Genomic DNA, 26170 nt, shown 5'->3' with positions numbered 1-26170 from the left:
ATATTAGAATGATTTCTGAAGGATCATGTGACAGATTGGAGTAATGATGCTGAAAATTAATCTTTGCATCACAGGAATAAATTACATTTTAAAACATATTAAATAAAAATAGTTATTTTAAAATGGCAATAATATTTTTTTTACAATATTACTATTTTTACTGTATTTTTCCATCAAATAAATTGAGTCTTGGTGAGAAAAAAAAATGCCTTAAGTAATTTCTATTAATAATAATAATAATAATAATAATAATAGTACTATGAAAAACACACTGGAATATTACAGTATGTCAAGATAATGGTTAAAAAACTGAAATTGTCTCTATTCTAAAATTGTGTGTCTAATTATATATTCCCTCCTGACACAAAAAAATGAGTAGATAGATATAATTCTGTTTTTCAGAAACGAATATTTCTGCATGAATATGTTCATACACAGGGTTTAGGCATAAATATGTGTCTACGTACATTTAGTGAATGAATAATGTGGCTATACTTGTAAAACAATGTGCATTGTAATGTTTATTCACTGGCTCCGTGCACTTTCATTGTTATTGCTTTACTTTAACAGTGATTTTTTTTTGGGAACATGCCGATATTTTTCTGTGGTACTTGTATCACAAATACTGTCGACCGAAGTAACCTGTACTGAACCTAGAATACATCTTTTTCTGCTCACATTACAACTGTAAATTTTTGACACTGAAAAAGGAGACACTGTTTAAATTCTGCTCTCTAAACCATCTTTTGAATGGGAAATGATGGAATTTGCAGGGGAATTTGCTATGCCTGCATGTTAAAGGTCACCGCATGGAAAAAAGCAGAAAATACAAACACACATACACATACACATACAAAGAGAGATCCAATCATAATAGTGGTTTGAGAACAGACCTACGTCAGTGACTCTGAACTGTACAGTAGAGCCACCAGGCCAAAACAAATGACGGACTGCCTCTGACACAGGGGAACTGGGCCAATCTGATGTGTGCGATAACATCGGACTATTCCGCCTCCACCGAGATGGAAAAACAAAACCCGGACCAAAAAGGTCAGCGGCGTGCACATTTCATTTGTCTTTTGTGTACACATAAACCCAAAATAACGCGTGAAGAGGTTTCTCGCATGAAGTTCTCGCGCTTCTTTCCTCGTTTCACACACACAGAGATCTCACACAGAGCAGACACAGACAGTGCTGTCTAACTCGCCACAACAATTGAGATCCCGCTACTTTCTGACGTCAGAGCAGGCCTCAAAAAGTCCCCCGGGCTCTTTCCTTATGGTGACTCGCACAAACGCGCATACACGCTCGTTGCCTGCAGAACATATGCATACATACATAAACGCATTCATGCATTTTCAGTTCAATACAACTCTGTGTTTACACTCAATTTGTTATTTAAAGTCCATTTGACGTATGGCAGGTCATAAAGAGCACTTTTTCTTCTTTTTGAGAGCAGTTTAATTGGGTGAATCTCACAAAGCCTGTCAAGAGTACGCTAGGGACATATTTCAGCCTAAAAATCAAAAGAAATGGTCAAATAGAGTTTATTTGTTGCTGTTTGTATGCAAACAGTAAGGGTTCACTGATTATCTGCACAGATATGAAGCATTTTTATGGTTATTGCTGTAACCTATTTGGAGATAAAAGAACTTAAAACCATTTGAAGAACGTTTTTGTCAGAGCCCTTGTTATTCTTAATTTTGACATAAATTGTCATTTTTACTCCAGACATATATATGGTGCAAAATATCGGTTATCGGTCCACTTAATCTGTAATAATCGGTATCAGCATCAACCCCGAAAAACACGTATCGGTCGACCCCTAGAAAACAGGGTTGTTTCTGCTTCTTCTTGAGAACACAGTTTAATTGGGCAAGTCTCACAAAGCCTGTCAAGAGTATGCTAGGGCCATTGTTCACGCTAAAAATCTAAAGGAACTGTAAAATAGAGTTTATTTGTTGCTCTTTTGTATGCAAACAGTAGGGGTTGACTGATTTTCAGCACAGACATGAAGCATTTTTATGTTCATCTATGTTCATTTGGAGATAAAAGAATTTAAAACCTTTTGGAGAAAGTTTTTGTCAGCCCTTGTTATTCTTAATTTTGAGATAAATTTTTATTTTTAGACCAGACATATATCAGTTCAAAATATCGGTTATCGGTCTATTTGATGTAATAATCGGTATCTGCATTGGCCCTGAAAAACACATATAGGTTGACCCCTAGCAAACAGAATTGTTTCTTCTTCTTGAGAACAGTTTAATTGGATGTGTCTCACAAAGCCAGTCAAGAGTATGCTATGGCAATTGTTTCACAAAAGAAATTGTTTAGTCTTCTTTTGTCTTCACAAAAGAAGAGTTTATTTGTTGCTCTTTGTATGCAAACAGTAGGGGCTGACCGATTATGGCCACTGATATTAAGCAATTTTATGGTTAACGTATCGGTCATTTTTAAAACAGAATTGCCGATAAAATAATTTAAAAGCATTTAAAGAAAGTTTTTGTCAGAGCCTTTGTTATTCTTAATTTTGACATTCATTTTCATTTTTACACAAGACATATATATCGGTTTAAAATATCGGTTATGAGTCTACTTGATCTGTAATAATCGTATCAGCCCTGAAAAATACATCTAGCAAACAGGGTTGTTGTTTCTTCTTCTTGAGAATACAGTTTAATTGCGTGAATCTCACAAAGCCTGACAAGAGTACGCTGGGCCCATATTTCACCATAAAAATTTAAGAAATTGCAAAATTGAGTTTGCTTGTTGCTCTTTTCATTATTTAACAAGATCTAACTGTAATTCAGTAATGTAAATAATCCGGTTTGCTAGGGGTTGACCGAAATGTGTTTTTCAGGGCCGATGCCGATACTGATATTAGATTATTATACTGATTATTAGAGATCATATAGACCGATAACCAATATTTTGTACCGATATGTATGTCCGGTGTAAAAAATAAAAATAACAAAGACTCTGACAAATATCCTTTTTAAATGCTTTTAAATTATTTTATTGGCAAACCGGTTTTGAAAATGACCGATACCGATAACCGTAAAAATATCGGCGTGCAAAAATCAGCAGACCCCTACTGTTTGCAAGCAATGATTTTTTGTATAAAAATCATCATAAAAGGAGGTAAAACAAATACTATTATGAAATATAAATTTATATTGTTCAAACATTTGGGGCCAGTAAGTTTTTTGTTGAAACGAATACTTTTATTACTTTTACAAGGATGCATTAAATTGATAAAAAGTGACAGTTCCGATGTTCAGTGTTACAAGTGATTTCAACTTCAAATAAATGCTGTTCTTTTGAATTCATCTTTCAATTCTGTTCATCGGAGAACAATGTATCATGGTTTACATAAAAGGAAAATATGTTTTTAAAATTTATAATAATGGGGAACAGAAATGTTTCTTGAGGAGAAAAAAATCAGCATATTATAATAAATTCTGAAGAATCACGTGACACTGACGACTGGAGTAATGATGCTGAAAATTTAGCTTTGATCACAGGAATAAATTACATTATAAAAATATAACATTTAATTTAAATTTGTAATAATTTTTCAATATATTACTGTTTGTACTGTAATTAGATTAAATAAATGCAGCCTTGGTGAGCATAAGAGACTTTTGAATGATGATTATATTTTATCATATGTTACATATTATATAATAGTGTTTATTGTTCTATAACAAAAAAATAATTTTTACAGAAATAATTTTGGGGTCCTATTGGGCTCTTTGCTACTTCATGACTGGACAGTCTCTGTCAGACTCAATCAAAAGTAAATTCTCCAAACAAGCAGCTACTACTATTATTTATTTTAAATAGAAATAAGTGGTCTTGTGCACCTTTAATGACAGCTATTCTTCCTAAAATAACACCTAAAAAATCCCAAAAAACAACCTCACACATGACCATCAAGGAATTTTCCCTTCTACTCTTATTTCATTAGCTGTAATATTGTAACCCAGGCACGACTGCGACGCTTTTATGTTGAGCACATTTTCATTTTATTTGACTTTCAGATGACATTTACGTTCGTCTCTGAAACACATCAATAAAGCTTCCCTATTCACTTATACAGCTAGACCGCACAAAGGTTTTTTGTTAAAATGAGAAGGAGAACGTTCCAAGACACCATAAACAAGATGAACACCTTTTCCAAGCCCTAAAAAACACAAATATGCCGCCCCGTGTTTTATGACGGCGACTTCCTGTCATGGGTTCAGGTTCCCGGGGTTCAGACTGTTTGGGGTCTATAGGGGTGTTGGAGAGACCAGACAATGGCCTCATTCAGTGACCACATGCCGGTCCTGATATTTTGGGCTTGACTCCATGATAGCCCAAACTAGTCATGTGGGAGGCATGTTGTCCGGGCCAGTGGAACATTGATGGAGTGTTACGAGAAACCTGAGAGATTCTGAGCGTTTGGACAATCCTAAATAATAATAAAGTTTTCATTAAAACATAACCCAGGTGCATTGAGTGCTGGAGATGTGTGCGCAGACGTACCATGGCGTCCAGGAGTTGGATGCATCGCTGCAGCTCTGGTCGGGTCTCACAGTAGAGGCGGAACAGAAGTCTCCCAATGGGCTGCTTGTCACACAGGCTGAAGTAGTCCCGCTCTGAGACACAAAACAAAAGGTAAAACTTTACAAAAAAAAGTACTGTGGTTATACAGTGATACTTCATTAGGCCACTATATTAGGTACAACTTGCTAGTAGCAGGTTGGATTTTGCATTCACATCTGCATTCATTCTTTGTGACATGGATTCAGCAAGGTGCTAAAAACATTTCTCAGAGATTTTGGCCCATATTGACATGACAGCATCATGCAGTTGCTGCAGATTTGTGGGCTGCACATTCATGAAGCCAGTTTCTCGTTCAACCACATCCCAAAGGTGCTCCACTGCATTGAGATCTGGTGACTGTAGAGGCCATTTGAGTTTAGTAAAATCATTTTCATTGTAATTTTGGCATTGCCATATTACATTTCGAAATATATTCAAATAACTGTTTTCTATTTTAGTATTGTAGAGTCCTATTATTTCCGCAATGTGGAAAAAGTGGACGGAACTGCGGAATCCAGTCATAAAAATGGTATTTACTGTATAATGTGGAATGTCATGGAATTTGCCAAATTTTGGATGAAGAAATCAAAAGTAGGTCAGTACACTTTGAAATAGACTAGTGTCTCTAAATACTAAGCTGCGAAACTGCTATTTAAATATGAATCCTGCATGTTCTGTGTGTCTTTGCGAATGAATGGCGCTGACGCGCAGTTTTGTTTACTACACATACTGAAGCGCGTGTGATGCTCGCGGTGTTTTCAGCCTTTGCCGCCTCAATATGAGTACATGAACACAAACATAAACTCTAGAACTGCTCTGAGATTCACTTCATGAGCATTTTACTGTATCTTTCGAGAAAAAACTAAAACAAAAACCTAAAGGTCTTCACAGCAACCCGTCAAAAAAAAGTTTGGTTTATCTTAAAGAAACTGTGACAGAAATAAGACAAAAGTGTTATGCAGGAGCACATGTGCGTCCAAAATAAAAAATATGCTGTGTAAATAAGTTCAGACACACCGACATGGTTAACAGCTGCACAGTTACCATTTTAGATCAACAGACAGTAATACTGTATATGATTTCGAACTGAAAGCATAAATCTAGACTATCCGCTGCCGTTTTCAAAGAACAATCCCAAACTGTGACATTTCATTCACTGACGACCTTAAATGGACAGCGCTAAGACCGGAAGGGCATATAATTACTTGCTGGCAACTCGCCAAAATAAAAGCTAGCTGATTTTAAGTTTCAAAATTTTGAAAATTCATAGAAAAAAAGCAATTAGCATTTTATTTTTAAGTGTACTATAAAATAATTTTATTTTTATGTAATACTCCCATTCCATTTTAAAATATGATAATCTCACACTTTATTATTTTGTTAATTTAATTTAAAAAAAAAAAATTATAGTTATATTTAATTGTTCACACTATGTGCAGTGTGAGGACCAAACCAAATCTCCAGGTGCTCTTATGAGAACCAGGCTGAAAAATGTACATGCATCTCTGAATATATTACTTAATGTAATGATAGTACTACCACTAATAATAAAATTATTATTAAAACATTATTTTCAAGGAATATTTACCAGAAAAATTATATACCAGAATTTATTCACCAGAAAAATGTTAATTTTTACTGTGTAAAACACAGTATTTCTGAAAAAAAAATAGAGAAAATAATAATAAAAAAATATTTTTTATAAAATCAATTAACTAGTATTGCTTTTGATTGTTACAATTTAATGAAACCATGAAAATGGAATCCAGAAAAATTAATGGAAAACACAGGATTTGGTTAAAAAAAAAAAAAGGTGTAAAAATTGCGAAAAAAAAACAACAACAACACATTTCTTAGGTCCTTAAAAATTCAATTTTTGCTAAACTTTTAATAAATTGCTGTTAAATTGTGTACATTTAAATTAATTAGAGATGTTTTTTGATTAGTGTTTTTTTATTTAACCAGCAAAACGCAAAATTAAAATGGAAAAAAAAAATGGAATCCAAAAAATGAATTTAGAAAAAATACAATAAAACTGATTTCATACGGCTAGTATTGTGAATACATTTCACAATATTAATAAAATGCTGTTAAATTGTGTGCGTTTCATGATTTCAATTAATTAGACATGCTTTTTGATTAGTATTTTTAATTTAAACATTAAAACAGAGTCTATGAAAATTAAAATGGGATAAATGAAATCCAGAAAAATTAAAACAGAAAAAAAAGGAATTTGGAAAAAATTTAAATAAAACTGATTTCATAGGGCTAGTATTGTCAATACACTTCACCATATTAATAAATTACTTTTAAATTGTGTAAAATTTCATGATTTCAAATTAATTAGACATGGTTTTTAATTAATGTTTTTTAATTTAACCATTAAAACAGAGTCTAAAAAAATTAAAATGGAAAAAAATGGAATCCAGAAAAATTAAAACGGGAGGGGGGGAAATGGAATTTAGAAAAAATAAAATAGAACTGTTTTCATAGGGCTAGTATTGTGAATACATTTCACCATATTAATAAATTCCTGTTTAATTGTGCATGTTTCATGATTTCAATTAATTAGACATGCTTTTTGATTCGTTTTTTTCTTAATTTAAACATTGAAACAGAGTCTATGAAAATTAAAATGGGACAAATGAAATCCAGAAAAATTAAAACAGAAAAAAAAGAAATTTGGAAAAAAAATAAAAATAAAACTGATTTCATAGGGCTAGTATTGTGATTACATTTCACCATATTAATAAATTCCTGTTAAATTGTGTACAATTTCATGATTTCAATTAATTAGGCATGCTTTTTGATTAGTGTTTTTTAATTTAACCATTAAAACAGAGTCTAGAAAAATTAAAATGGGATCACAGACAAATTAAAACGGAAAAAACAAAACAAAAGGAATTTGGAAAAAATTTAATTAAAACTGATTTCATAGGGCTAGTATTGTCAATACATTTCACAATACTTCTGTTTTTGTTGTATTTTCGATCAAATAAATGCTTGGTGAGCGAGACTTCTTTCGGAAACATATGAATCTTTGAACTATTAAACAGAATTGGTGTATTCTAAATTGTAAAAGTTTGAAAACTGTTGCTGAAATGTCAAAAAGTTGGATAACGGTCAGTCACTCCCTGTCTGTTGCTCAAGGGACTGTGTGCAATACTGTCCCAAACAGCATGCAAGGATGCATACTTTGCAAATCCACTGTGACAAGTATGGCATCCAGGCACCTCTGACATACTACTTTTAACTTAATGTGATTTGGGACACACCGATCCTCATCTCACCTCATCAACAAGCAAACTGGGATTAAGCCAACGGCAATGTAAACTCAGAGGCAGCTAAACAATGGCCAACAGCAAAGTGACATCACACTTGGCTAAAACACCACCACAGCTGACAAGGAGCATGAAAATGACAGGAAGTGTATAAACAACACACACTAAGTGTTGATACATTACCAATAGTTTTGCTCAACTCTGTGCACTGACTGATATGAGGGAAACGAAGGATCTCCCTCCATTTTTTACTTCTTCCTTTCCGTTTTCCTCCTCCACCTAGACAGAAAACAAAACAAAACACAAAAGCAGCCATTTAAAACTATTTCCAGACAATATCAACAAAGACAAACAATCCCCACTGATAAAATGCACATTTACAGGAGAACACAGGCGAAATGCTGATTGAATGCAGAAACGCATCACACTGTAGAAGTTTAATGCAACGTGAATGTCATTTCATGCCGTCTTTAATTGCCAGGATACTTTATGTGAACGCTAATTAGCTTTGAACCTCATGAAATCTCCTTTTGACTTTGAACATGTGCACAGTAATAAACCATGTCAGCATCTGGTCGCTCAGCCTGAGAGTAAGTAAGCTGTAGTTAAAACGAGAGTGTCATTTCTGACGTCAGCACAGGTCAAAAATATGCATTCCCTCCCGAGAGAAAAGCGGAGATTTACAACAAACCGTGTCGCGCTCTGCAATAACTGTTTGTCTTATGAAGCATTCGAACTTATACGGCCCAATAAAACAGAGCAGCTTCTGCTACACATTCATTAGTTACAAAAGTGCTCTTTATCGCTTCTTTCACTCCGGCCTTAGAGCGGATTTGAATTCAAGGAGAATAGAGTCTGTGGTGTTCCCACTCTGCAATGGGAACATGGTGCATTTAGCCACTGACCATTCCAGCATTGTGAATAAAGCTGAATGTCCCTAAACACAAACAATCAGGGTAGTTAAAGCCCAAGACTGGACCCCAAAGGCATTCATCTCACGTACATGACAGGCCTCGCTAATTAGGAGCCATTGGCTCATGAGACGCCACAAATCAAATCCTTTCCCACCAAACGGCTGTTAAAGTGATGTTAACACTAGCAGCCACCTTAAATAAATATAAGAGGAATGTTACAGTAAATCACTCAGACCTGGCAGGGTGATTTCTGTTTGCGTCTAGATTAACAATTTTTAAGAGCAAAGAGCCATAACATCAAAATCACTAGTGGGATGTTTGTCCAGTTACTTCTTCATCCATTAACTCGTAGTATTTTTATTATCTTTATCCTGTTTACATTCCTTTCAAATCTTATTTTTATGCAGGAAATTTTAGTATATGCTTCTACAAGTCTCTGGCTGTAAATACAAATCAAGTTTGGCATTTTGGGACAGGGCTCTTATTTAACTATGACACTTTTGGCCCAGTGGCCCGTTAGGAGATAAATTTGCTTAAAAATACTTTTCACACTGTATCACAGAACAGTTCTGTCTTTTTCCTGAAGCTAAATTTCGCAAACCAAAAAGCTGTATTGTCAATAGTGTAGAGATCAGGGGTGCCTCAAAACAGTGCCTCAAAATATTGGTTAAGAACAATATTCATAGTACAAAAATACTACAATGCCAATATTACAAAATATAACATTAAAGAGCAGCTCATATGGGTTTTCGAAAAATATCTTTTTTATAACATAGCTATCCTTCAATGTGAACAAAGCAAAGTTGTTAATCAAAAAAGTGCATTATGCATAAAGATACTCTCTCAAAAGAAGAGTCGACTCAGAATCGCCTTAAGTCGTCATATTTTCAGATCTTTTGCCTGTTACCGATCTCTGTCACTACTATGCTAATACATTAGCATAATCCCTACTGTCAAAGCAAGTTTGTTTTGTTTTCATTGCCAAAAGATGATGATGTGAAGAATGTGAATGTGCTGACACAAAAGGCACTGGGAATTTTAGCGTAATAATTAAATTATATATTGGGTAATAATATTGCTATTATTGCATATATGCTGGGGTGTGATTTTTTTCAATGCAAACAGTCACAACAGTTTCATTTATATTACGCTATTTACACATTTAACCCAAACCCTGCCCCTAAACCTAACCATTTGTCAACAAAACACAAGATATAACAGGCAGATACAACTATAGTCATAATTTATTCAAAAAGTATTAATATTCCAAGGGTTCCGAAGCAAAACTATTGATTTGTGAGAAGAATAGACACGATCGCCATCTGAATACAACAGGACTTGTTTGTAATGCTTTTATACTGTTTGTTTATGGTCAGTTTTTGCAATAAATACCTGTGTACTTATAGTAGCCCGTTGCGTGTTTTATATTGTTCAGAAGTGGATAGGTTTAGGGTAGGGGTGGGGTTAGGTGCTCCAATGAAAGTATACATTTATATAAAATAATTTTTACAAATGCATGCAAGCCATTAAATTAAGAAACAACTGAAAACAATGGAGGACCCTGCGTGTCGAAAAATGACTAAACGTCAAAACGTGAAGCCAAGGGGTCCTGACCAATCGTCAATATGTGACGAGTTGGGAGTGAGAGCGTGTTGATATTACTGTCTTACTGAAGTAGTTCTGATAATTCGCTGTGAACCCACTATTTTCTTACAATGCATCAATTAATGTACAATGTCGTTGTTCTAATTACTTTAATAAGAATGCAACTTAGACATATTTTGGTTTACAAACTGTGTTGTTTTATCAGTCAGCTTAGCACTCGGCTAACGTATCTACCACCGTTTTGTTATGCGTTTAGCAGCTAAACTTTAGCTGTGGGCACAATTTGCTTGCATAAGTCTCACACAAAATGTTTTTATGTCATTATTTTAAGAAAAGATTAGAGCACTACATTATTGTTTTAATGTAAAGTTTGCAGGGTTGCCAGGTTTTTACAACAAAACCCACCCAATTGCTACTCAAAACTAGGATATGTATGCATTTAAAAATGGAAGGTCAGAATTTGGGCCTGGGACAGAAGACTGCATAAAAGCCATGTGAAAAGTAGCGAATATAAATGCAGGCAAGCCAAAGAGTTTCCAAGCCAGTTTTAATATGACAATCCCATAACACACACACAAAAAAAAAAGTTGGTTAAATTTGTTAGTTTTAATAGAAACCAACCCATGGGCCATAAAAGTGCCAAGAAACAACAATGTTTTTCATTTTACAAACCTTCAGACTGCAACAGAAACCAAAAATGTTGTCTATATTAGAAAAGGACAGAAAAGATCGCAGGCCATCCGCAACAAACCCGATGATCTGATTTTGTGAAATGCAGCATTTGCCAAAAACCTGCTGCTTACATAATCCTCAATGCGTGTCTGTTACAGATTTAGGGGAATGTGACGGCAGGAGTAATGGTGACCATATTGCCACAGAAAAAAACAGATGCCAATCAAAGCAGGGAGGAATGTTTGCTTTACATCATCCTGCCAGAGGTCTGTTCAAGTCAGAGCACGCATTATGGGCCAACTCGAGTCAATGCATCAAACAACGTAAAACACCTGGAAGAAAAGTGGGTCAGAAAGCGGAGATGTAATTAACCTCCTTCCTTTCACTCTATTTCAGAGCCAACTAAAAGAGTCGGATCGACTGAGAAGGTCAGAAGGCTCGCCGCTCACTCATCCGAGTAATATAAACAAGAATCAAGCTTTCTGAGAGTGACATTTAGAGAGCTCGATGGAGTTCTTGCCGATTATTACAGCTGGAAAAACGAAGATCAAGCACCGCCCTTATGACTGCAGCGGGATAGGGATCCGGTCTAATTATTTGTAGAGGTTTAGGTGGACGCGAGGCGTACACAGCTTTATGTAAATGCACTGTACATATGCACTCACTAAACCTGAAGCTAACAAACGACAGATCAGATTAAAGCTACTAACAGAAATCTTTTATCAGCATTTTTACTTTTATAAGGCCAACCTAATAAAATGCATGCATCACCTTTTATGTCAAATTCTTAAATTTGAATAAATACATTCAAATAGTAAGACGCTATAGGGCTGTTACTAAACAAATGAAATCTGTATCTACAAAATTTGTGTTTGCAATGCAGAGGTGGCACAGAATCTGCATTTGTTGAATTGTTTAATGCAAGACATGAATGCGGTTAGGCTGCAGTTACAAATGCATAAATAATTTACTGATGTTTTAAAAACTAAACATTCAATAGTGATATTTAAAGTGATTTTGGGAAAAGGGAAAATGTACTTTAAATATAATCCTAAAATCGCCAGTAGGTGGCGGCAAAACACTGCATGAGTGAGTCACTGAGTCATTCATTCAAGGGATTTGTTTAAACAACTGATTGATTCAGTAAGGAAACACCATCCTTTGTTGCTCAGCTGCAAAACAGTTCTGCTATGGCTTTGTTTGGAACTTTTTTTTTGACAAAATAGAGCAAAAACTGGTCTAAAATGTTAGTCCATTAATGTTATATTTTTGTTTACTGGACTGTTTGATATACAATATCATATTTGCAGTCGTGAAGAAAAAACACTGCGTGTGATATTAACTATATCAGATGATATAAATATAAAGGACAAAGTCATATGGGGCGTTTTTGCCTCCTTATCTTGAATTTAGCAGGAATTGAATGCATGAACTTTAGTCCTATATATGAGTTATGTTAGCAACACTTCAAAGTAAAAATAAGAACCAGACTGTTTAATGCAAGACATGAATGCAGTTAACCTACAGTTACAAATGCATAAATAATGTACTGATGTTTTAAAAACTAAACATTCAATAGTGATATTTAAAGGGGTCATCGGATGCCCATTTTCCACAAGTTGATATGATTCTTTAGAGTCTTAATGAAAAGTCTATAGTATACTTTGATTACAAATTCTCAATGGTTTTGTAAAACAACACCCTTTTTACCTTGCCAAAATGAGCTCAGCAAAAATCATCTCATTCTAAAGGGTTGTTCCTTTAAATGCAAATGAGCTCTGCTCACCCCGAAGAGATTCTCTCTGTGGAAAGACGATCTTGTTTACTTTAGCCGTGTTTAGCCGCTAAACTTCCTAACTACCACGTTATAAGGAAAGGCGATCGCAAAGATTCATTAATTATACTCACTTCTGCTGTAAGTGAAGCTGGATCATGAATGATTCGCGCGAACATAGACGCATTTATGTAGATTGGGAGGCGCATTCCATTCACAAACTCGACACGGCGTGTGATATTAACTATATCAGATGATATAAATATAAAGGACATATAAAAGTCATAAGGGCCATTTTTGCCTCCTTATTTTGAATTTAGCGGGAATTGAATGCATGAACTTTTGTAAGTTTTACAAAGTAAAAAAAAAAAAAACAAACAAAAAAAAACAACTTCCAACCAATCTCCATTACTTTAAAAAAGTGATTTTCTTCCTCAGTATTTCTGTCCTGTTTTCCAGTGCAAATGTCTGAAGATCTTTACATTAAGATATTTACTTAAATCAAAATCACATAAGTCTTGTTTTCTGTGAAACTGATTCCTATGAAGTGAGTGTATTATTATAACAAGAACAAATTCAAATTGAAAAGTAGTTTTTACAGACCACTGACAGATATTTGTTCTTTTTTGACCCTTTGTTTGGTTAAAACAAGACTTAAATTTCTTTATTGTGCATTTCAAGTAAATCTTTATTTAAGGATGTTCAGGTATGTCAGTGCCAATAGCCTTGTGGGTTGCGTGCCGAGTGCTGTGGGCGTCCCAAGTTCGAATCCTGGCTCGTGGACCTTTCCCGATCCCACCCCCTTTTCTCTCTCTCCCACTTCGCTTCCTGTCCAACTACACTGTCCTATTTAAATAAAAGCATAAAAACGCCAAATATATATATATATATATATATATATATATATATATATATATTTTTTTTTTTTTTTTTTTTTTTTTTTTTAAGGATGTTTAGGTATTTGTACCATTGTAAGCTACTGAGGAATATATTTTTTTGCATTGCATGCAACATTAACTTTGAATCTGAGACATTCTGCTTGGATTTAACATTGTGAAAGAGTGATTTAATACTGTATTAAATTTAAGACCTACAGAAACCCTGAATAACAAACCCAACAGTTAGCTGAATATTTCATCCTTATCATAGTGGTGACTACAGAACTACTCCTCAAAAGTCAACAGGTCACACACACACACACCTAGGCTGAAAACAGTGTTATGAAGGATCCCAGCGTTTGGCATTTACGAGTGCTTGGCAAACTCACTGTGTGTCGACACATTTAGTTGTTATCAGTATCAAAGTGAGTGAGGATTCAGTCCAGGAATTCATGGCATGAAATACTGTGTGTCACGGCACAGTCAGGTGCATGTGTGTGTGTATACATATGTGTATCGTCATTTAGGAATAGCAAGCACCCTATATTATTACTGACATGTCTTTTTCAGTTTCCCAAAACCAGCTTCAACAATACTTTATTTTACTACATTTTTGTCCGAATGAGTAAAAAAACTGTCCTGTAGGACCTTAAAAAATGACTGACTCTATTACATGCAACAGAACTTATATTTTAAAATGTGTCTAATGGCGGCCGGCCAGCAGGATTTGTGTGTTTTGAGAAGCTCCTGTGAATTGCCAGAAGTTGTACTAGGATGTGCTTGATGTCAAGCACATTTGTAACGTTCTATAAAATTTAAAAACAAAGAGGCGGTCTTAGCATGGAAGTTCTGGACAGTGTTGGGATGTGCGATTGCCAAACACTATTTCAGTTTGTCTAGATCTATGATAGTGGTTAAAAATGTAGACACACTTGACAAACACACACACACACACACACAACTATCGAAGCTCATTTCCACCACTGACTAAAAAATAAAAAAGGTTAAAAATAAAAGTTTATAACATGCAATTCTGACTTTTTTCTCAGAATTGCATAACGTAAACTCAGAACTCGAACTTTTCTCTCAGAATTGCAAGATATAAACAGAACACTGACTTTTTTTTTTTTTTTTTAACTCAGAATTGACTTTTTCAGAATTGTGATATAAACTCAGAATTTTGACTTGTTTTCTCAGAACTGTGTCATATAAACTCAATTTTGATGTTTTTTCTCAGAATTGCAAGATATAAACTCGAAATTCTAATGTTTCTCTTTTAGAATTGTGAGATATTAAATCAGAATTCCGACTTTTTTTCTCAGAACTGCATGATATAAACTTTAAATTGACTTTTTTTCCATTGCAAGATATAAACTCAGAATTCTGACGTTCCTCTTTTAGAATTGTGAGATATTAACTCAGAATTCCGACTTTTTTCTCAGAACTGTGTGATATAAAGTCAGAATCCTGACTTTTTTCTCAGAATTGCAAGATAAAAACTTAAAATTCGGACTTTTTTTTCAGAATTGCAAGATATAAACTCAGAATTCTGACTTTTTTTCTCAGAATTGCATGATATAAATTAAGAATTCTAACTTTTTCTCAGAATTGCGTGATATAAACTCGCAAGTTTGAGATTTTAAGTCAAAATAGTGAGATATAAAGTAAGAATTCCAAGATATAAATTCAGACTTTTTCCTCAGAATTGCGTGATATAAACTCATAATTCACCAAATTGAATTAGAGTTCTGAGTTATATCGCTATTATGACTTTATTTCTCAGAATTGCAACTTTATTTCTCAAAACTACAAGTTTGTATCATGCAATTCTGAAAAAAGTCAGAATTGTTAATTTTAATGTTTCACTGAGTGGTGGAAACGGACTTCCATACACAACTGTTCATAAGTTTAGGGTTGGTTTTATGTTCAACAATGCTATTTTTATCTTTTTTTCTTAGAAATACAGTAAAACCTGCAATATTCTGAAATATTTTCAAGTAACAGTTTTCTATTTTAATATGTTTTAAAACATGTCATTTATTTCTGTGATGCAAAGCTGAATTTTCAGCATCATTACTCCAGTTTTCAATGTCACATGATTCTTCAACAATCATTCTGATACGCTGATTTGCTGCTTAAGAATTTCTAATATCAATGTTGAAAACAGTTGTGCTGCTTAACATTTTTGTGGAAAAAAAGACACTTATTTCATCTGATGAATCGAAAGCTAAAAAGAAAAGCATTTAAAACCCTTGCTGTACATCGGCTGATAGTTACACTAAAACACACACCATACAAAAAAAGACAGGAAATCAATTATTTGTGTGTCTCTTTGTGTCTTTACACACATAATTGTGTTACATGACGGGCTTATTAAAAACAAGAGGCCGTACTGAATTGAAGAATTAGTAAGCCTGCTTAATTTGTTCCACAAGACTCCGGCTACACCCTTTTGTTTCATGTCCGTTTTATGGATGTGACCTAATGTGCACAATATAAAACTACGCTTGACGGTCTGTCGCGCATCTGTCAGAGACACGGCAGACACACACCCCGCATGACGGCAACATCTCGTCATTTACTGCAATGCTGTTTTACTGTTGATGATTGTTTTACTTGGTGATTCAGAGGTTTAAGTCTTTAGAGAGCACATTAGCTACAGTTAAATGCGGATTATATAATTCAAATAATGGGAAGCAGAGTTGTTATAGGAACGACAACTGTAAAATAAAACAATACAATAAATTGAAGAACCTGTTCGAGTAATTACGCTCACTCGTCTGTGAGAGTCACATTAAGGACATGTTTATTGACCGCAGTCCACAAACTCAAGCACAACCCATTTTACAACATCTCAGTATGTCAAGTCCAGGCTGATGAAATTTCAGTGTAAATAATCACAGAATCTACAGCAGCATTTATATCTGCTTATGTCGACTTGAACACAGAATCATCTCAAGTTATGCTACTGAGCGTTTCTGCGGTGTTTCTGCACTTGCCGCACTTCACACGTTTTCTTGATCTCGTGACTTCAGTGTGTTTTCTTTTTAACCAGAGTGCTGGTGTTTTAGTCGGTGGTCTGAGACTACAACCGGTATTGACCTGACAGACTTGGTGTCGTGGAAAAACGAGTAACCTGAGCGATCACGTGCAACACCTAGTTGACTTGACAAACAATCCATGTTCAACATCAGTTGAGGGTCTAAAATTAGCAATGGACTGATAATAGATTATGATCGGTTATTAACGTTTAGTATTTATGGTTTGAAATCATACCAAAATACATTCTGAAAGGAATATTTCGGCCAAAAAAAAAAAAAAAAAAAAAAAAAAAAAAAATTTACGCTTATGCTCATTTATCATCTGTCATAACTCTCACACTGTTATATTACACTTATTATATTATTCACATATGTAAAATATACAAAATACAGTGAACATTAAAAACAAAATAAAAACAAAAAAGCACTAACAAGTACTTAGAGACTAAAAATGTTGAAAAAGTTTTGTAAAAAATAAAATAATTGATCATGATGAGAATCGAATATTTCTAAATTAGGCAATTACTGAAGTTTCCACTACTTTTTTAAAACCAAATAAATATATATATATATATATAAAAGTAAAATTATTACATTTGAAAAAATGTATTTATATTAAAAAATAAATTAATTATATATAATAAATGTAAAAATAAAAAAATGATATATAAAATACACAAAATATATATATATATATATATATATATATATATATATATATATATATATATATATATGTAAAATTATTACATTTGAAAAAATGTATTTATATTAAAAAATAAATTAATTATATATAATAAATGTAAAAATAAAAAAATTAATGGATATAAGAGATGTAAAATATTTGTTAGAAATATACAAAAAGTTTTCAGCACAAAAAAACACAATGAGAATTTAATGTTTTAATTTAGTCAGTTATTCAAGTTTCTGCTAATATTTAAAAATGATTAAAATAAATAAATTATATATAATAAATTAAAATAAAATATAGTGAACATAAACTGCAACTGTACTAACTTAAGTATTATCTTGAAGGATGAAAAATGTTGATAAATCTTGAAACAATAAATAAATAAATAAATAAATAAATAAATAAATAAACGAGAATCTAATATCTAAGTCAGTCAGTTACCCAAGTTTCCACTAATATTTTTCATTATATTTAAATTATAAATAAATAAATAAATTATAACAACAAATAAATTACATATAATAAACGTAAAATTAAAATGTGTTTAATTAATACATATATATATATATATATATATATATATATAGATAGATAGATAGATAGATAGATATATAGATATATATATAGATATATATATAGATATATATAGATACATAGATACATAGATACATAGATGTATAATTATATATAATGTAAATGTAGTGAATATTAAAAAACAAAAAACAAATGCACTAACATGTTCCTAGATGATGAAAAATGTTGAAAAATCTCATTCAAATAAACCAATTCTAGCATTTTGGACATGATCAACTTTTTTGTTTTATGTAATTATGTGTAAAATGTACTAAAATGAATGAGTACAAGAAATGTGAAGTATTTGCTAGAAATATACAAGACATTCAAAAAAAAAAAAAAAAAAAAAAGAAAAGAAATTGCACAGCATATGTACATACATTTATATCACAAACACTAAACAACTCATGACTGCTTGCAAAACTCACACGTGAACTCAGCCTTCTTTTTTTTTTTTTTTTTTCAAAAGCGCATAAAACACATAAAAGGTGTAACCGACCACTTTTTTATCATGGCAGAGTCAGTTAGTAGAGCTGCTTGAGAATCACTGAGGTGCGAGTCTGACATGAGAGGAAAAGAAAGAGACCTGCCACAACCTAGTTTCACTTTCTGAGAACAAAACGGCGCTTTTGTGTGTGTGCACTATACCTGTGACTACATATACATGTGTGACTGTGTGAACCAAAGAGGAACCTGAGCATGCATTGATTGACGAGAAATCTGCAGCACTGCTGTTTCCTTGTATGGTTATAGAGTCGATCTGTGGGAAGAGGTTTTTCAATGATGTTTCATAGGCCAACTCACGTGTGATTGCTACAACGGATATGGTTGAGATGAAAGGGCCAGACAAATAAATGAATAAGGCTTACATGTTGGCGGGGAAAAAAAATATAGCTCACCCAAAAATAAAAACTGTGTTTTTTTTTTAATACTTTTATATATTTGTGTATATATATGAGTATATTTACTCATCTGGATGGTATTTTCAAAATTAATTCTTTTTTTGTTCCATTAAAAAAAACATACAGGTTTGTAATGACATGAAGGTAAATAAATAAAAAAAATAATAATTTATTATTATTAAAATAATATTCAAATAACACTCTAATACATTACTTAACATGTATACAACATTTAATTAAACTAATGTCTGACAGTTTTTTTTTTTTTCCTTTGGTTGTTTTTTTTATTTGTTTTTTCGAGCTGCAGAGCATGCTTTTGCTGACTGCATTCTCTCGCTTAATCGTTCATCCACACTGACTGTTCACACCAGTAAACCACATCCTGAGGAAGGGAACAAATTACATGAAAAAATAGTAGGCCCAGACAGACAAAAAACAACTGTACGTGCACTGTATTGTTGCGAACGTGAGGTGGCAGGTATATTTTTACATCAGGGGCGTTTTCTCTTAGAAGGCAATGGACAAGGTAAAAAACAAGGTTTAAAAAAAAAAAGTAGATAAATAAAAATAATAAAATTGACAGTACAAAAAAAAGCAACAGATATGAAAGCCAGTTTCTGCCACTCAATAAAAAAAGTTAATTGTGACTTTTTCCCTCGCAATTGCTAGTTTAGACTTGCATGAACCAAACTCACAATTCTGAGGTTAAAAAGTCAGAATTGTGTGAGTTTATCTCAATTTTCAGAATTTTCAGAGTTCTCAAAATTGTAAGTTTGTGTCACAGTTCTGACTTTATAACATGTAATTGCAAGTTATAAATTCAGAAATGCAAGACAAACTCACAATTGCGAGTTATAAAGTCAGAATTGCGACACAAACTTGCACTTCTTAGAACTAAAGTCGCAATTCAGAGAAAAAAAAGTGACAGTTTAGAGAATTGTCAGAATTGTGTGATATAAACTTGCAATTGTGAGTTATAAAGTCCGAATTGACCATTTGCAAACACCTTGATTGACAGGCGATCTGACCAATCATAATGCCTGATTCTGCATTCTGTCCTTCGGTGGACTTAAACATGAAATATTGTGTGTATTGACATCTTTTTGGGGTTGAAATAAAATACGTTCTAATGTTCATTCATGTTTTTTGTGCTTTAAGTAAAGAAGAAAACACCATCTGTTCATGTGTCAATTGATCTGATCTGTCAGGACACATTAAAGAGCCACAAAATGGTATTTATTGTTTAAATTTCTTAAGAGACAACATTATTTCATACCAGAAGTAACCTGATGTGTAGTGTGAGAGCGACATTGTTTGTCGGACATAGCAACGGTAACTAACAAGGGCGTTTTTTTGCGAAATAAGATTGCAATTTGGAAAAAAAAAGTCACAATTCTGAGAAATAAAGTCAGAATTGACAGATATACACAATTGTGAGTTATACCCCGGTTTAACAAACAAAACTTAAAGGAGTAATTAACTTCCAGAATAAAAATTTGCAGATAATGTACTCACCCTGTTGTCATCCAAGATGTTTATGCCTTTCTTTCTTTAGGTTCATGACAGTTAGGGTATGTCTAAAAACTCCCATCTCATTTTCTCCTCCAACTTTAAAATCATCCTACATCGCTGCAGAAGTACCGACCCAGTGTTTACAAAATGAACATGTAAAGAAGGTCAAACACCCTTCACAAAAAAAAGGTAAAACTGCAATGTAGGATGCTATTTTTTTTTTTTTTTTTTTAGACCAACTGTTTCACTAGATAAGACCTTTATTTCTCAGCTGGGATCATTTAGAGCCCTTTGAAGCTGGATTTAAACTACATTTTGGACGTTCAAACTTGTGGGCACCATAGAAGTCCACTATATGGAGATAATTCCAGAAATTCTTTACAACTGAAGAAAGAAAAGCATGAACATCTTGGATGACAATGGGGTAAGTAAATTATCTGTAAATTATACTTCTGGAAATTAACCACTTCTTTAAGCCTAGTCCCAGACTAAAAATGCAAGTCTGTTTCAAAAAATGCAAGAGCTGTTTCAACTGAAGGAAATGTGCACTGACTGATATTAAAATATATCAGTGCCTTTGTTTTGACTCAGGATGCACACAAGTAATGTTTTTTTTTCTAAGGCATGTTTACAAAAATGACTTAAATCCCCTAATTGAACTACAGTCTAAGCCTGGCTTAGCCTAAGACCTGTCTGTAAAACCGGGCCATGAAGTCAGAATTGCGACAAACTTGATTCTGAGAAATAAAGAGTCACAATTTGGAGTAGAAAATTCACAATTCTGAGAAATGAAGTCAGAATTATGTGACAAAGTGGCAATTGCGAGTTCTAAAGTAAGAATTGTGACAAATTCAAAATTCTGAGAAACAAAGTCTGACTTCTTTTCTCAGAATTGCATAATATAAATTTGCAATTGCGAGTTATGAAGTAAGGATTGCGACATAAACACAAAATTATGAAAAATAAAGTCGCAATTCTGAGAAATATAGTCAGAATTAATATTTCTTGCAATTGTGAGTTTATATCACGTAATTCTGATAAAAAATTAATTGTGACCATCTCACAATTCTGAATTTATTTCTTAGAAATGCAAGTTTATATCTCACAATTCTGACTTTACAACATGCAATTGCGAGTTTATATCACACAATTCTGAGAAAAAAAGTCAAGAAAGAAATAAACTCGCGATTGCAAGAACAAAAGTCAGAATAAGTTGCCATTACCCATTCAGTGGCAGAAACCGGCTTCCAAAAATAGATCAAATAGGTGTAAAACCACTTTTTCTACCAACTGGGTCTCTTCTGCCCCTCTTTGAACTCATTGTTGTGGAGGCGCTGCTGTGATTGGCCATTTACTCCTGCAGTATGATATTGCTCACAAATCATGTTCGCAAATGAATTTCAAATCAGATTTAAAGGGTCAAACTGATGGCATAGCCATAGAAACTCTTAGAAATTCTTTTAGGTTCTTTTAGGTTCTTTCAGCCGAACCGGGTCAAAACAATTCACCAGTTAATTTCATCACACAACGATGAAATGATCTGTGAGTGAGGTTGTTTGGTAAATGTTCAGCTCTGTTAAAATAAAAATGGACTTTTGTTGACTAGTAATCATTAATCATCAAATATTCATTTTGTATTACAAGTAAAACAACAGTTAAATTCATAGTTCACCCAAAAATTACAACTCTGTTGTTATTTACTCGCTCTCAGGTTGTTTCAGACCTGTAGGAGTTTAATTATTCTGCTGAACGCTGAAGAAGATATTTTGAAGAATGTTAGTTTTTGGTCTCCATTGACTTCCATAGCATTTTCTTCCATAATATGGAAGTCAGTGTGGACCAGCAATTGTGTAATGTGTAATTGCTATCTCTACCAACAAAATGTGCTTTTTATTTTAAAGCATTTTTTTTAAAGATTCAAATAGTATCTAACAGTATCTTTTGCTTTGGTGACAGTGTATCAAACATAACAGTCTTCTATCTAGCATCTCTTGAGCTTGCAGCAGAAGTCAAACAGGAAACACTGGCAACTTTCAGAAACACTTTACCACAATAATAAACACTCTTTATGTCAGATCAACATCAAGCGCACGCATAAGCAAAATGGTGCACAGTTCGTTTGCATGCACACACTGACAGAAAGACGAATTTGTACTTACTAATAAAATGAAAGGTGGCATGTATCGCCAATAAGCTGCAAGTGCAGCAATGAATGAAAAGACTGTTTTTGTGATGTCAATTTCTGAAAAACTTTTTGCATATACGCCATACAGTCAAATGTGCAACATGCAAACATCAGCTGGACGTAATCATGCAAAAGATTAGGGTTTTAATAAGAGTGCTTGTTTGAATAGCATTCTTTTGTTTGCCTCAATGACAATTCAGCTTAAACTCAATAAAACGCCCAAATGTTTTTAAGTATAATAAAATGTGATAATGTAGCTTAACAGACTTAAGACACTGCATTTTCTAGACTAGTCACATGCTGGTTGGATGTGACATAATGAGCACATCTTTGTGTGATATTCATGACTTCTGTTGAACACAAACATTTTCTTTAAAGGGGTCATCGGATGCCCATTTTCCACAAGTTGATATGATTCTTTAGGGTCTTAATGAAAAGTCTATAATATACTTTGGTTGAAAATTCTCAATGATAGTGTAAAACAACACACTTTTTACCTTGTCAAAATGATTCATTCATTCATTCATTCATTCATTCATTGCTAACTAGCACATTATTAGGAAAGGTGATTGTAGAGATTCATAAAAAAAACCCTTATACTCACTTCTGCTGTAAGTGAAGCTGGATCACAAACGATTTGTGCGAATATAGACGCATTTATGTAGATCGTGAGGCGCATTGCCTTCACAAACAAACGTAATCTACTGCATCGTCAGCGGCTCAGATGTCGGGAATAAATGACGACCACTATGTTCATTATTACATCCAGCAACACAACACCTCAATCGCTCAATCTGAGATATTCTTGTCTAACTTACATCCCTGCTCCGGCATCAAAACCATGGAAGTCGGACTGTTACAGCTGATCCGAAGTAAGACGCTCATGTCAATCAACTATCATGGGAGCGGCCTCTGTGGGTGCGACGCCACACTGACAGGCATCTGAGAACGGCTCGATTTGAAAAAGGGGATATTATTTTTACAGATTAATTAAAAACCACTGCATGGATTTTTATCATTATAGGGTAGATGTGTACATACACTGCCAACACACAATGTTCAAACAACATGAAAAAGTGAAGTTTGCATCCGATGACTCCTTTAAATTAAATTTATTTTCTAAAACCCACAAGCCAAAAGTGCTTAACTACTGTAAATAAAATCTCTACATAAAAAGCACTTGTAGCATTTAATAAATAGCCAAAATAAGTTGAAATCAAATAGTATGACTTGAAAATGTGCCCATTTTGGAAGAAGCACCCATAAATATGTATCAAAGTTCACAACAGTGTTGAGATGCTCCATTCAGCCATTTGTGCACATTCACTTTCACCTTTTAACAATGAAAGTACAGTCACTGAGCTCACAGAGTCAGCAGACTTGGTTTGCAAACCATTCACAGGCTTGTTCAAGACCAAAAAAAAAAAAAAAAAAAAAAAGATGTTCAGAGTGCATGCATTAAACCAGCCTTTAACTGAGAATAGAGGATCTTCCCAGAAGACAAGAAAAGTTTTTTATAGCTGTTTATACTCAAGATAATGGCATGCACAATAAAAATAAACTGCTGTTTTACTTGCGTATGTGTGCATTTAACCGTGCGTGTAGAACTTTTAAAATAATGTCAATCAATTCAAGAACCCGTTTCGGTTAGAGGTAAAACTGTCACTATACCACCGTTTCCTTAAGTGGTATTTAAAAAACGGTAGTTTCTAAGTAGACCATTTATTGGGTTGTGACATGGGTAAGAAATTAACCAGGCATCTGGGCAAAAGTTTCCCAGATGTTGGAATGAAAATGCCCTCGTAGTGAACTTCTCTGTTTCTCATCTGTTATCTAACATTCAATATGTTTCATAATATTTTATTCCAAGTTGATCTGCTTTTGATTTACCATAAAGACAATTACTGCATTACAGTCTCTCTTTATTTCACTTCAGTTTTGTAAACACTTGAATATCTAAATAATTTAATTTAGTGACTTTATGCCATCACATGCTGCAGCATTTGGAACAGCCGGAACAAACTGGAATAAATAAACGTCATAGCAATGGTTTCTGTCACACGATGTCACAATGAAAAATATGTAAAGAACTTAAAGGGATAGTTCACCCAATGATTTACTCACCCTCAAGCCATCCTAGGTGTATATGACTTTCTTTTTTCAAAGGAAAGTTCTGGCTCTTCCAAGCTTTATAATGCCAGTGAATGGGTGTTGAGATTTTGAAGCCCAAAAAAGTGCATCCATCCATTATAAAAATGCTCTGAAGAGTTAATAAAGGCCTTCTGAAATGAATCGATGCATTTGTGTAAGAAAAATATCCATATAAACTTTATAAACTTAATAAATATGGATATTTTTCTTACACAAATGCATTGATTTACTTCAGAAGGTCGTTATTAACCTCACAGAGCTCTGTGGAGCACTTTTTATAATGGATGGAAGAACTTTTTTGGGCTTTAAAATCTCAACACCCATTCACTGGCATTATAAATCTTGGAAGAGCCAAGACATTTTTGAATATGACTCTGATTGAATTCGTCTGAAAGAAGAAAGCCACATACACCTAGGATGGCATTAAATTGATGAAATGACAGTAAAGATTTTTACATGCGGCACTGAAAACTGGAGAAATGATGCTGAAAATTCAGCTTTGCATCACAGGAATAAATTGCATTTTAGCATATATTAAAACAGAAATCAGTTATTTTAAACTGTAAAAATATTTCACAATATTATTGTTTTTAATCAAATAAATGCAGCCTAGAGACCGCTGGAAAAAGAAATGCCCTTGAAAATCAATTTCAGGGCCAACTATTGTCTATTAATAAAAAATACATTCCTGAACCTGTTGTGGCCATATACGGAATAATATTACACCAGCAATTTTTAAAGTATGTGATAATAGCGTAAAATTATGTTAAAGCCACAGCTTTATCAGGTTTCATGTCAGTCCAAGTCAGCGTAAGTGAGAACACACAACTAGTTTCCAAAAGATGTTTGACGTGTTAGAAACTAACAAACAAAACCTCTGCACAGCTGGTGTTTATTTAACTCGGCTTTACCACGGCCCGGACTACTAACGGTAGCCAACACAGTCTGGCTACAGAAAATAAAAGTCACCCGACTACCTGTGTTAAGTGAAAACAAACCTGCTCTATACATAGTTGGTCTTCTAGTCCATGTGCTTATGTGTTTAAGGGCTTCTCCAAGGTGTGGCCCCTCAAACTACAACAGAAGCCTTTGTGCCACAGGATGTAAAAAAGTGCCGCCTTTTCCAAAGGTGAAAGCCAGGACTATTGGAGGAAGAGGCCTTTTGTTGAAATGTTCCAGAGCGATGCGGTCATTTGTCTTTTTATTATCGCTTTAAGGGCACTAGCTTCAAACAGCTTTTCAAAGAACTTAAGGAGTCATGACCAGGAGAAACTTAGCAATCAGGCCATGCTCACTTTGGCTCAACCCAACAGTGCTGGCTTTGTAAAAGAGTCGTATAAAGTCTGGGCCATTTAAAGGGACAGTTCACCCCGAAATGCTCTCATCCTTTGCTTACTCCTG

The 26170-nt window shown here is 33.8% G+C and overlaps 1 protein-coding gene across 2 annotated transcripts in view; it reads right to left on the bottom strand.

Annotated features, from left to right (window-relative positions):
* Window positions 1-26170, bottom strand: part of grk5l (G protein-coupled receptor kinase 5 like) — a 78049-nt gene that overhangs the window by 25374 nt on the left and 26505 nt on the right. For both annotated transcript variants that reach the window (XM_051116628.1, XM_051116629.1), the window contains exons 2-3: window positions 8055-8150; window positions 4531-4643 (exon numbers count right to left, since the gene is read on the bottom strand). In XM_051116628.1, the coding sequence (XP_050972585.1) occupies window positions 4531-4643; window positions 8055-8150 (209 nt within the window). The remainder of the gene's footprint in view (window positions 1-4530; window positions 4644-8054; window positions 8151-26170) is intronic.

This window comes from Labeo rohita, chromosome 8, assembly GCF_022985175.1.
Source record: "Labeo rohita strain BAU-BD-2019 chromosome 8, IGBB_LRoh.1.0, whole genome shotgun sequence".
NCBI lineage: Eukaryota > Metazoa > Chordata > Actinopteri > Cypriniformes > Cyprinidae > Labeo > Labeo rohita.
The sequence above is the reverse complement of the archived record's forward strand: the minus strand, read 5'-3'. Positions and strand labels throughout refer to the sequence as shown.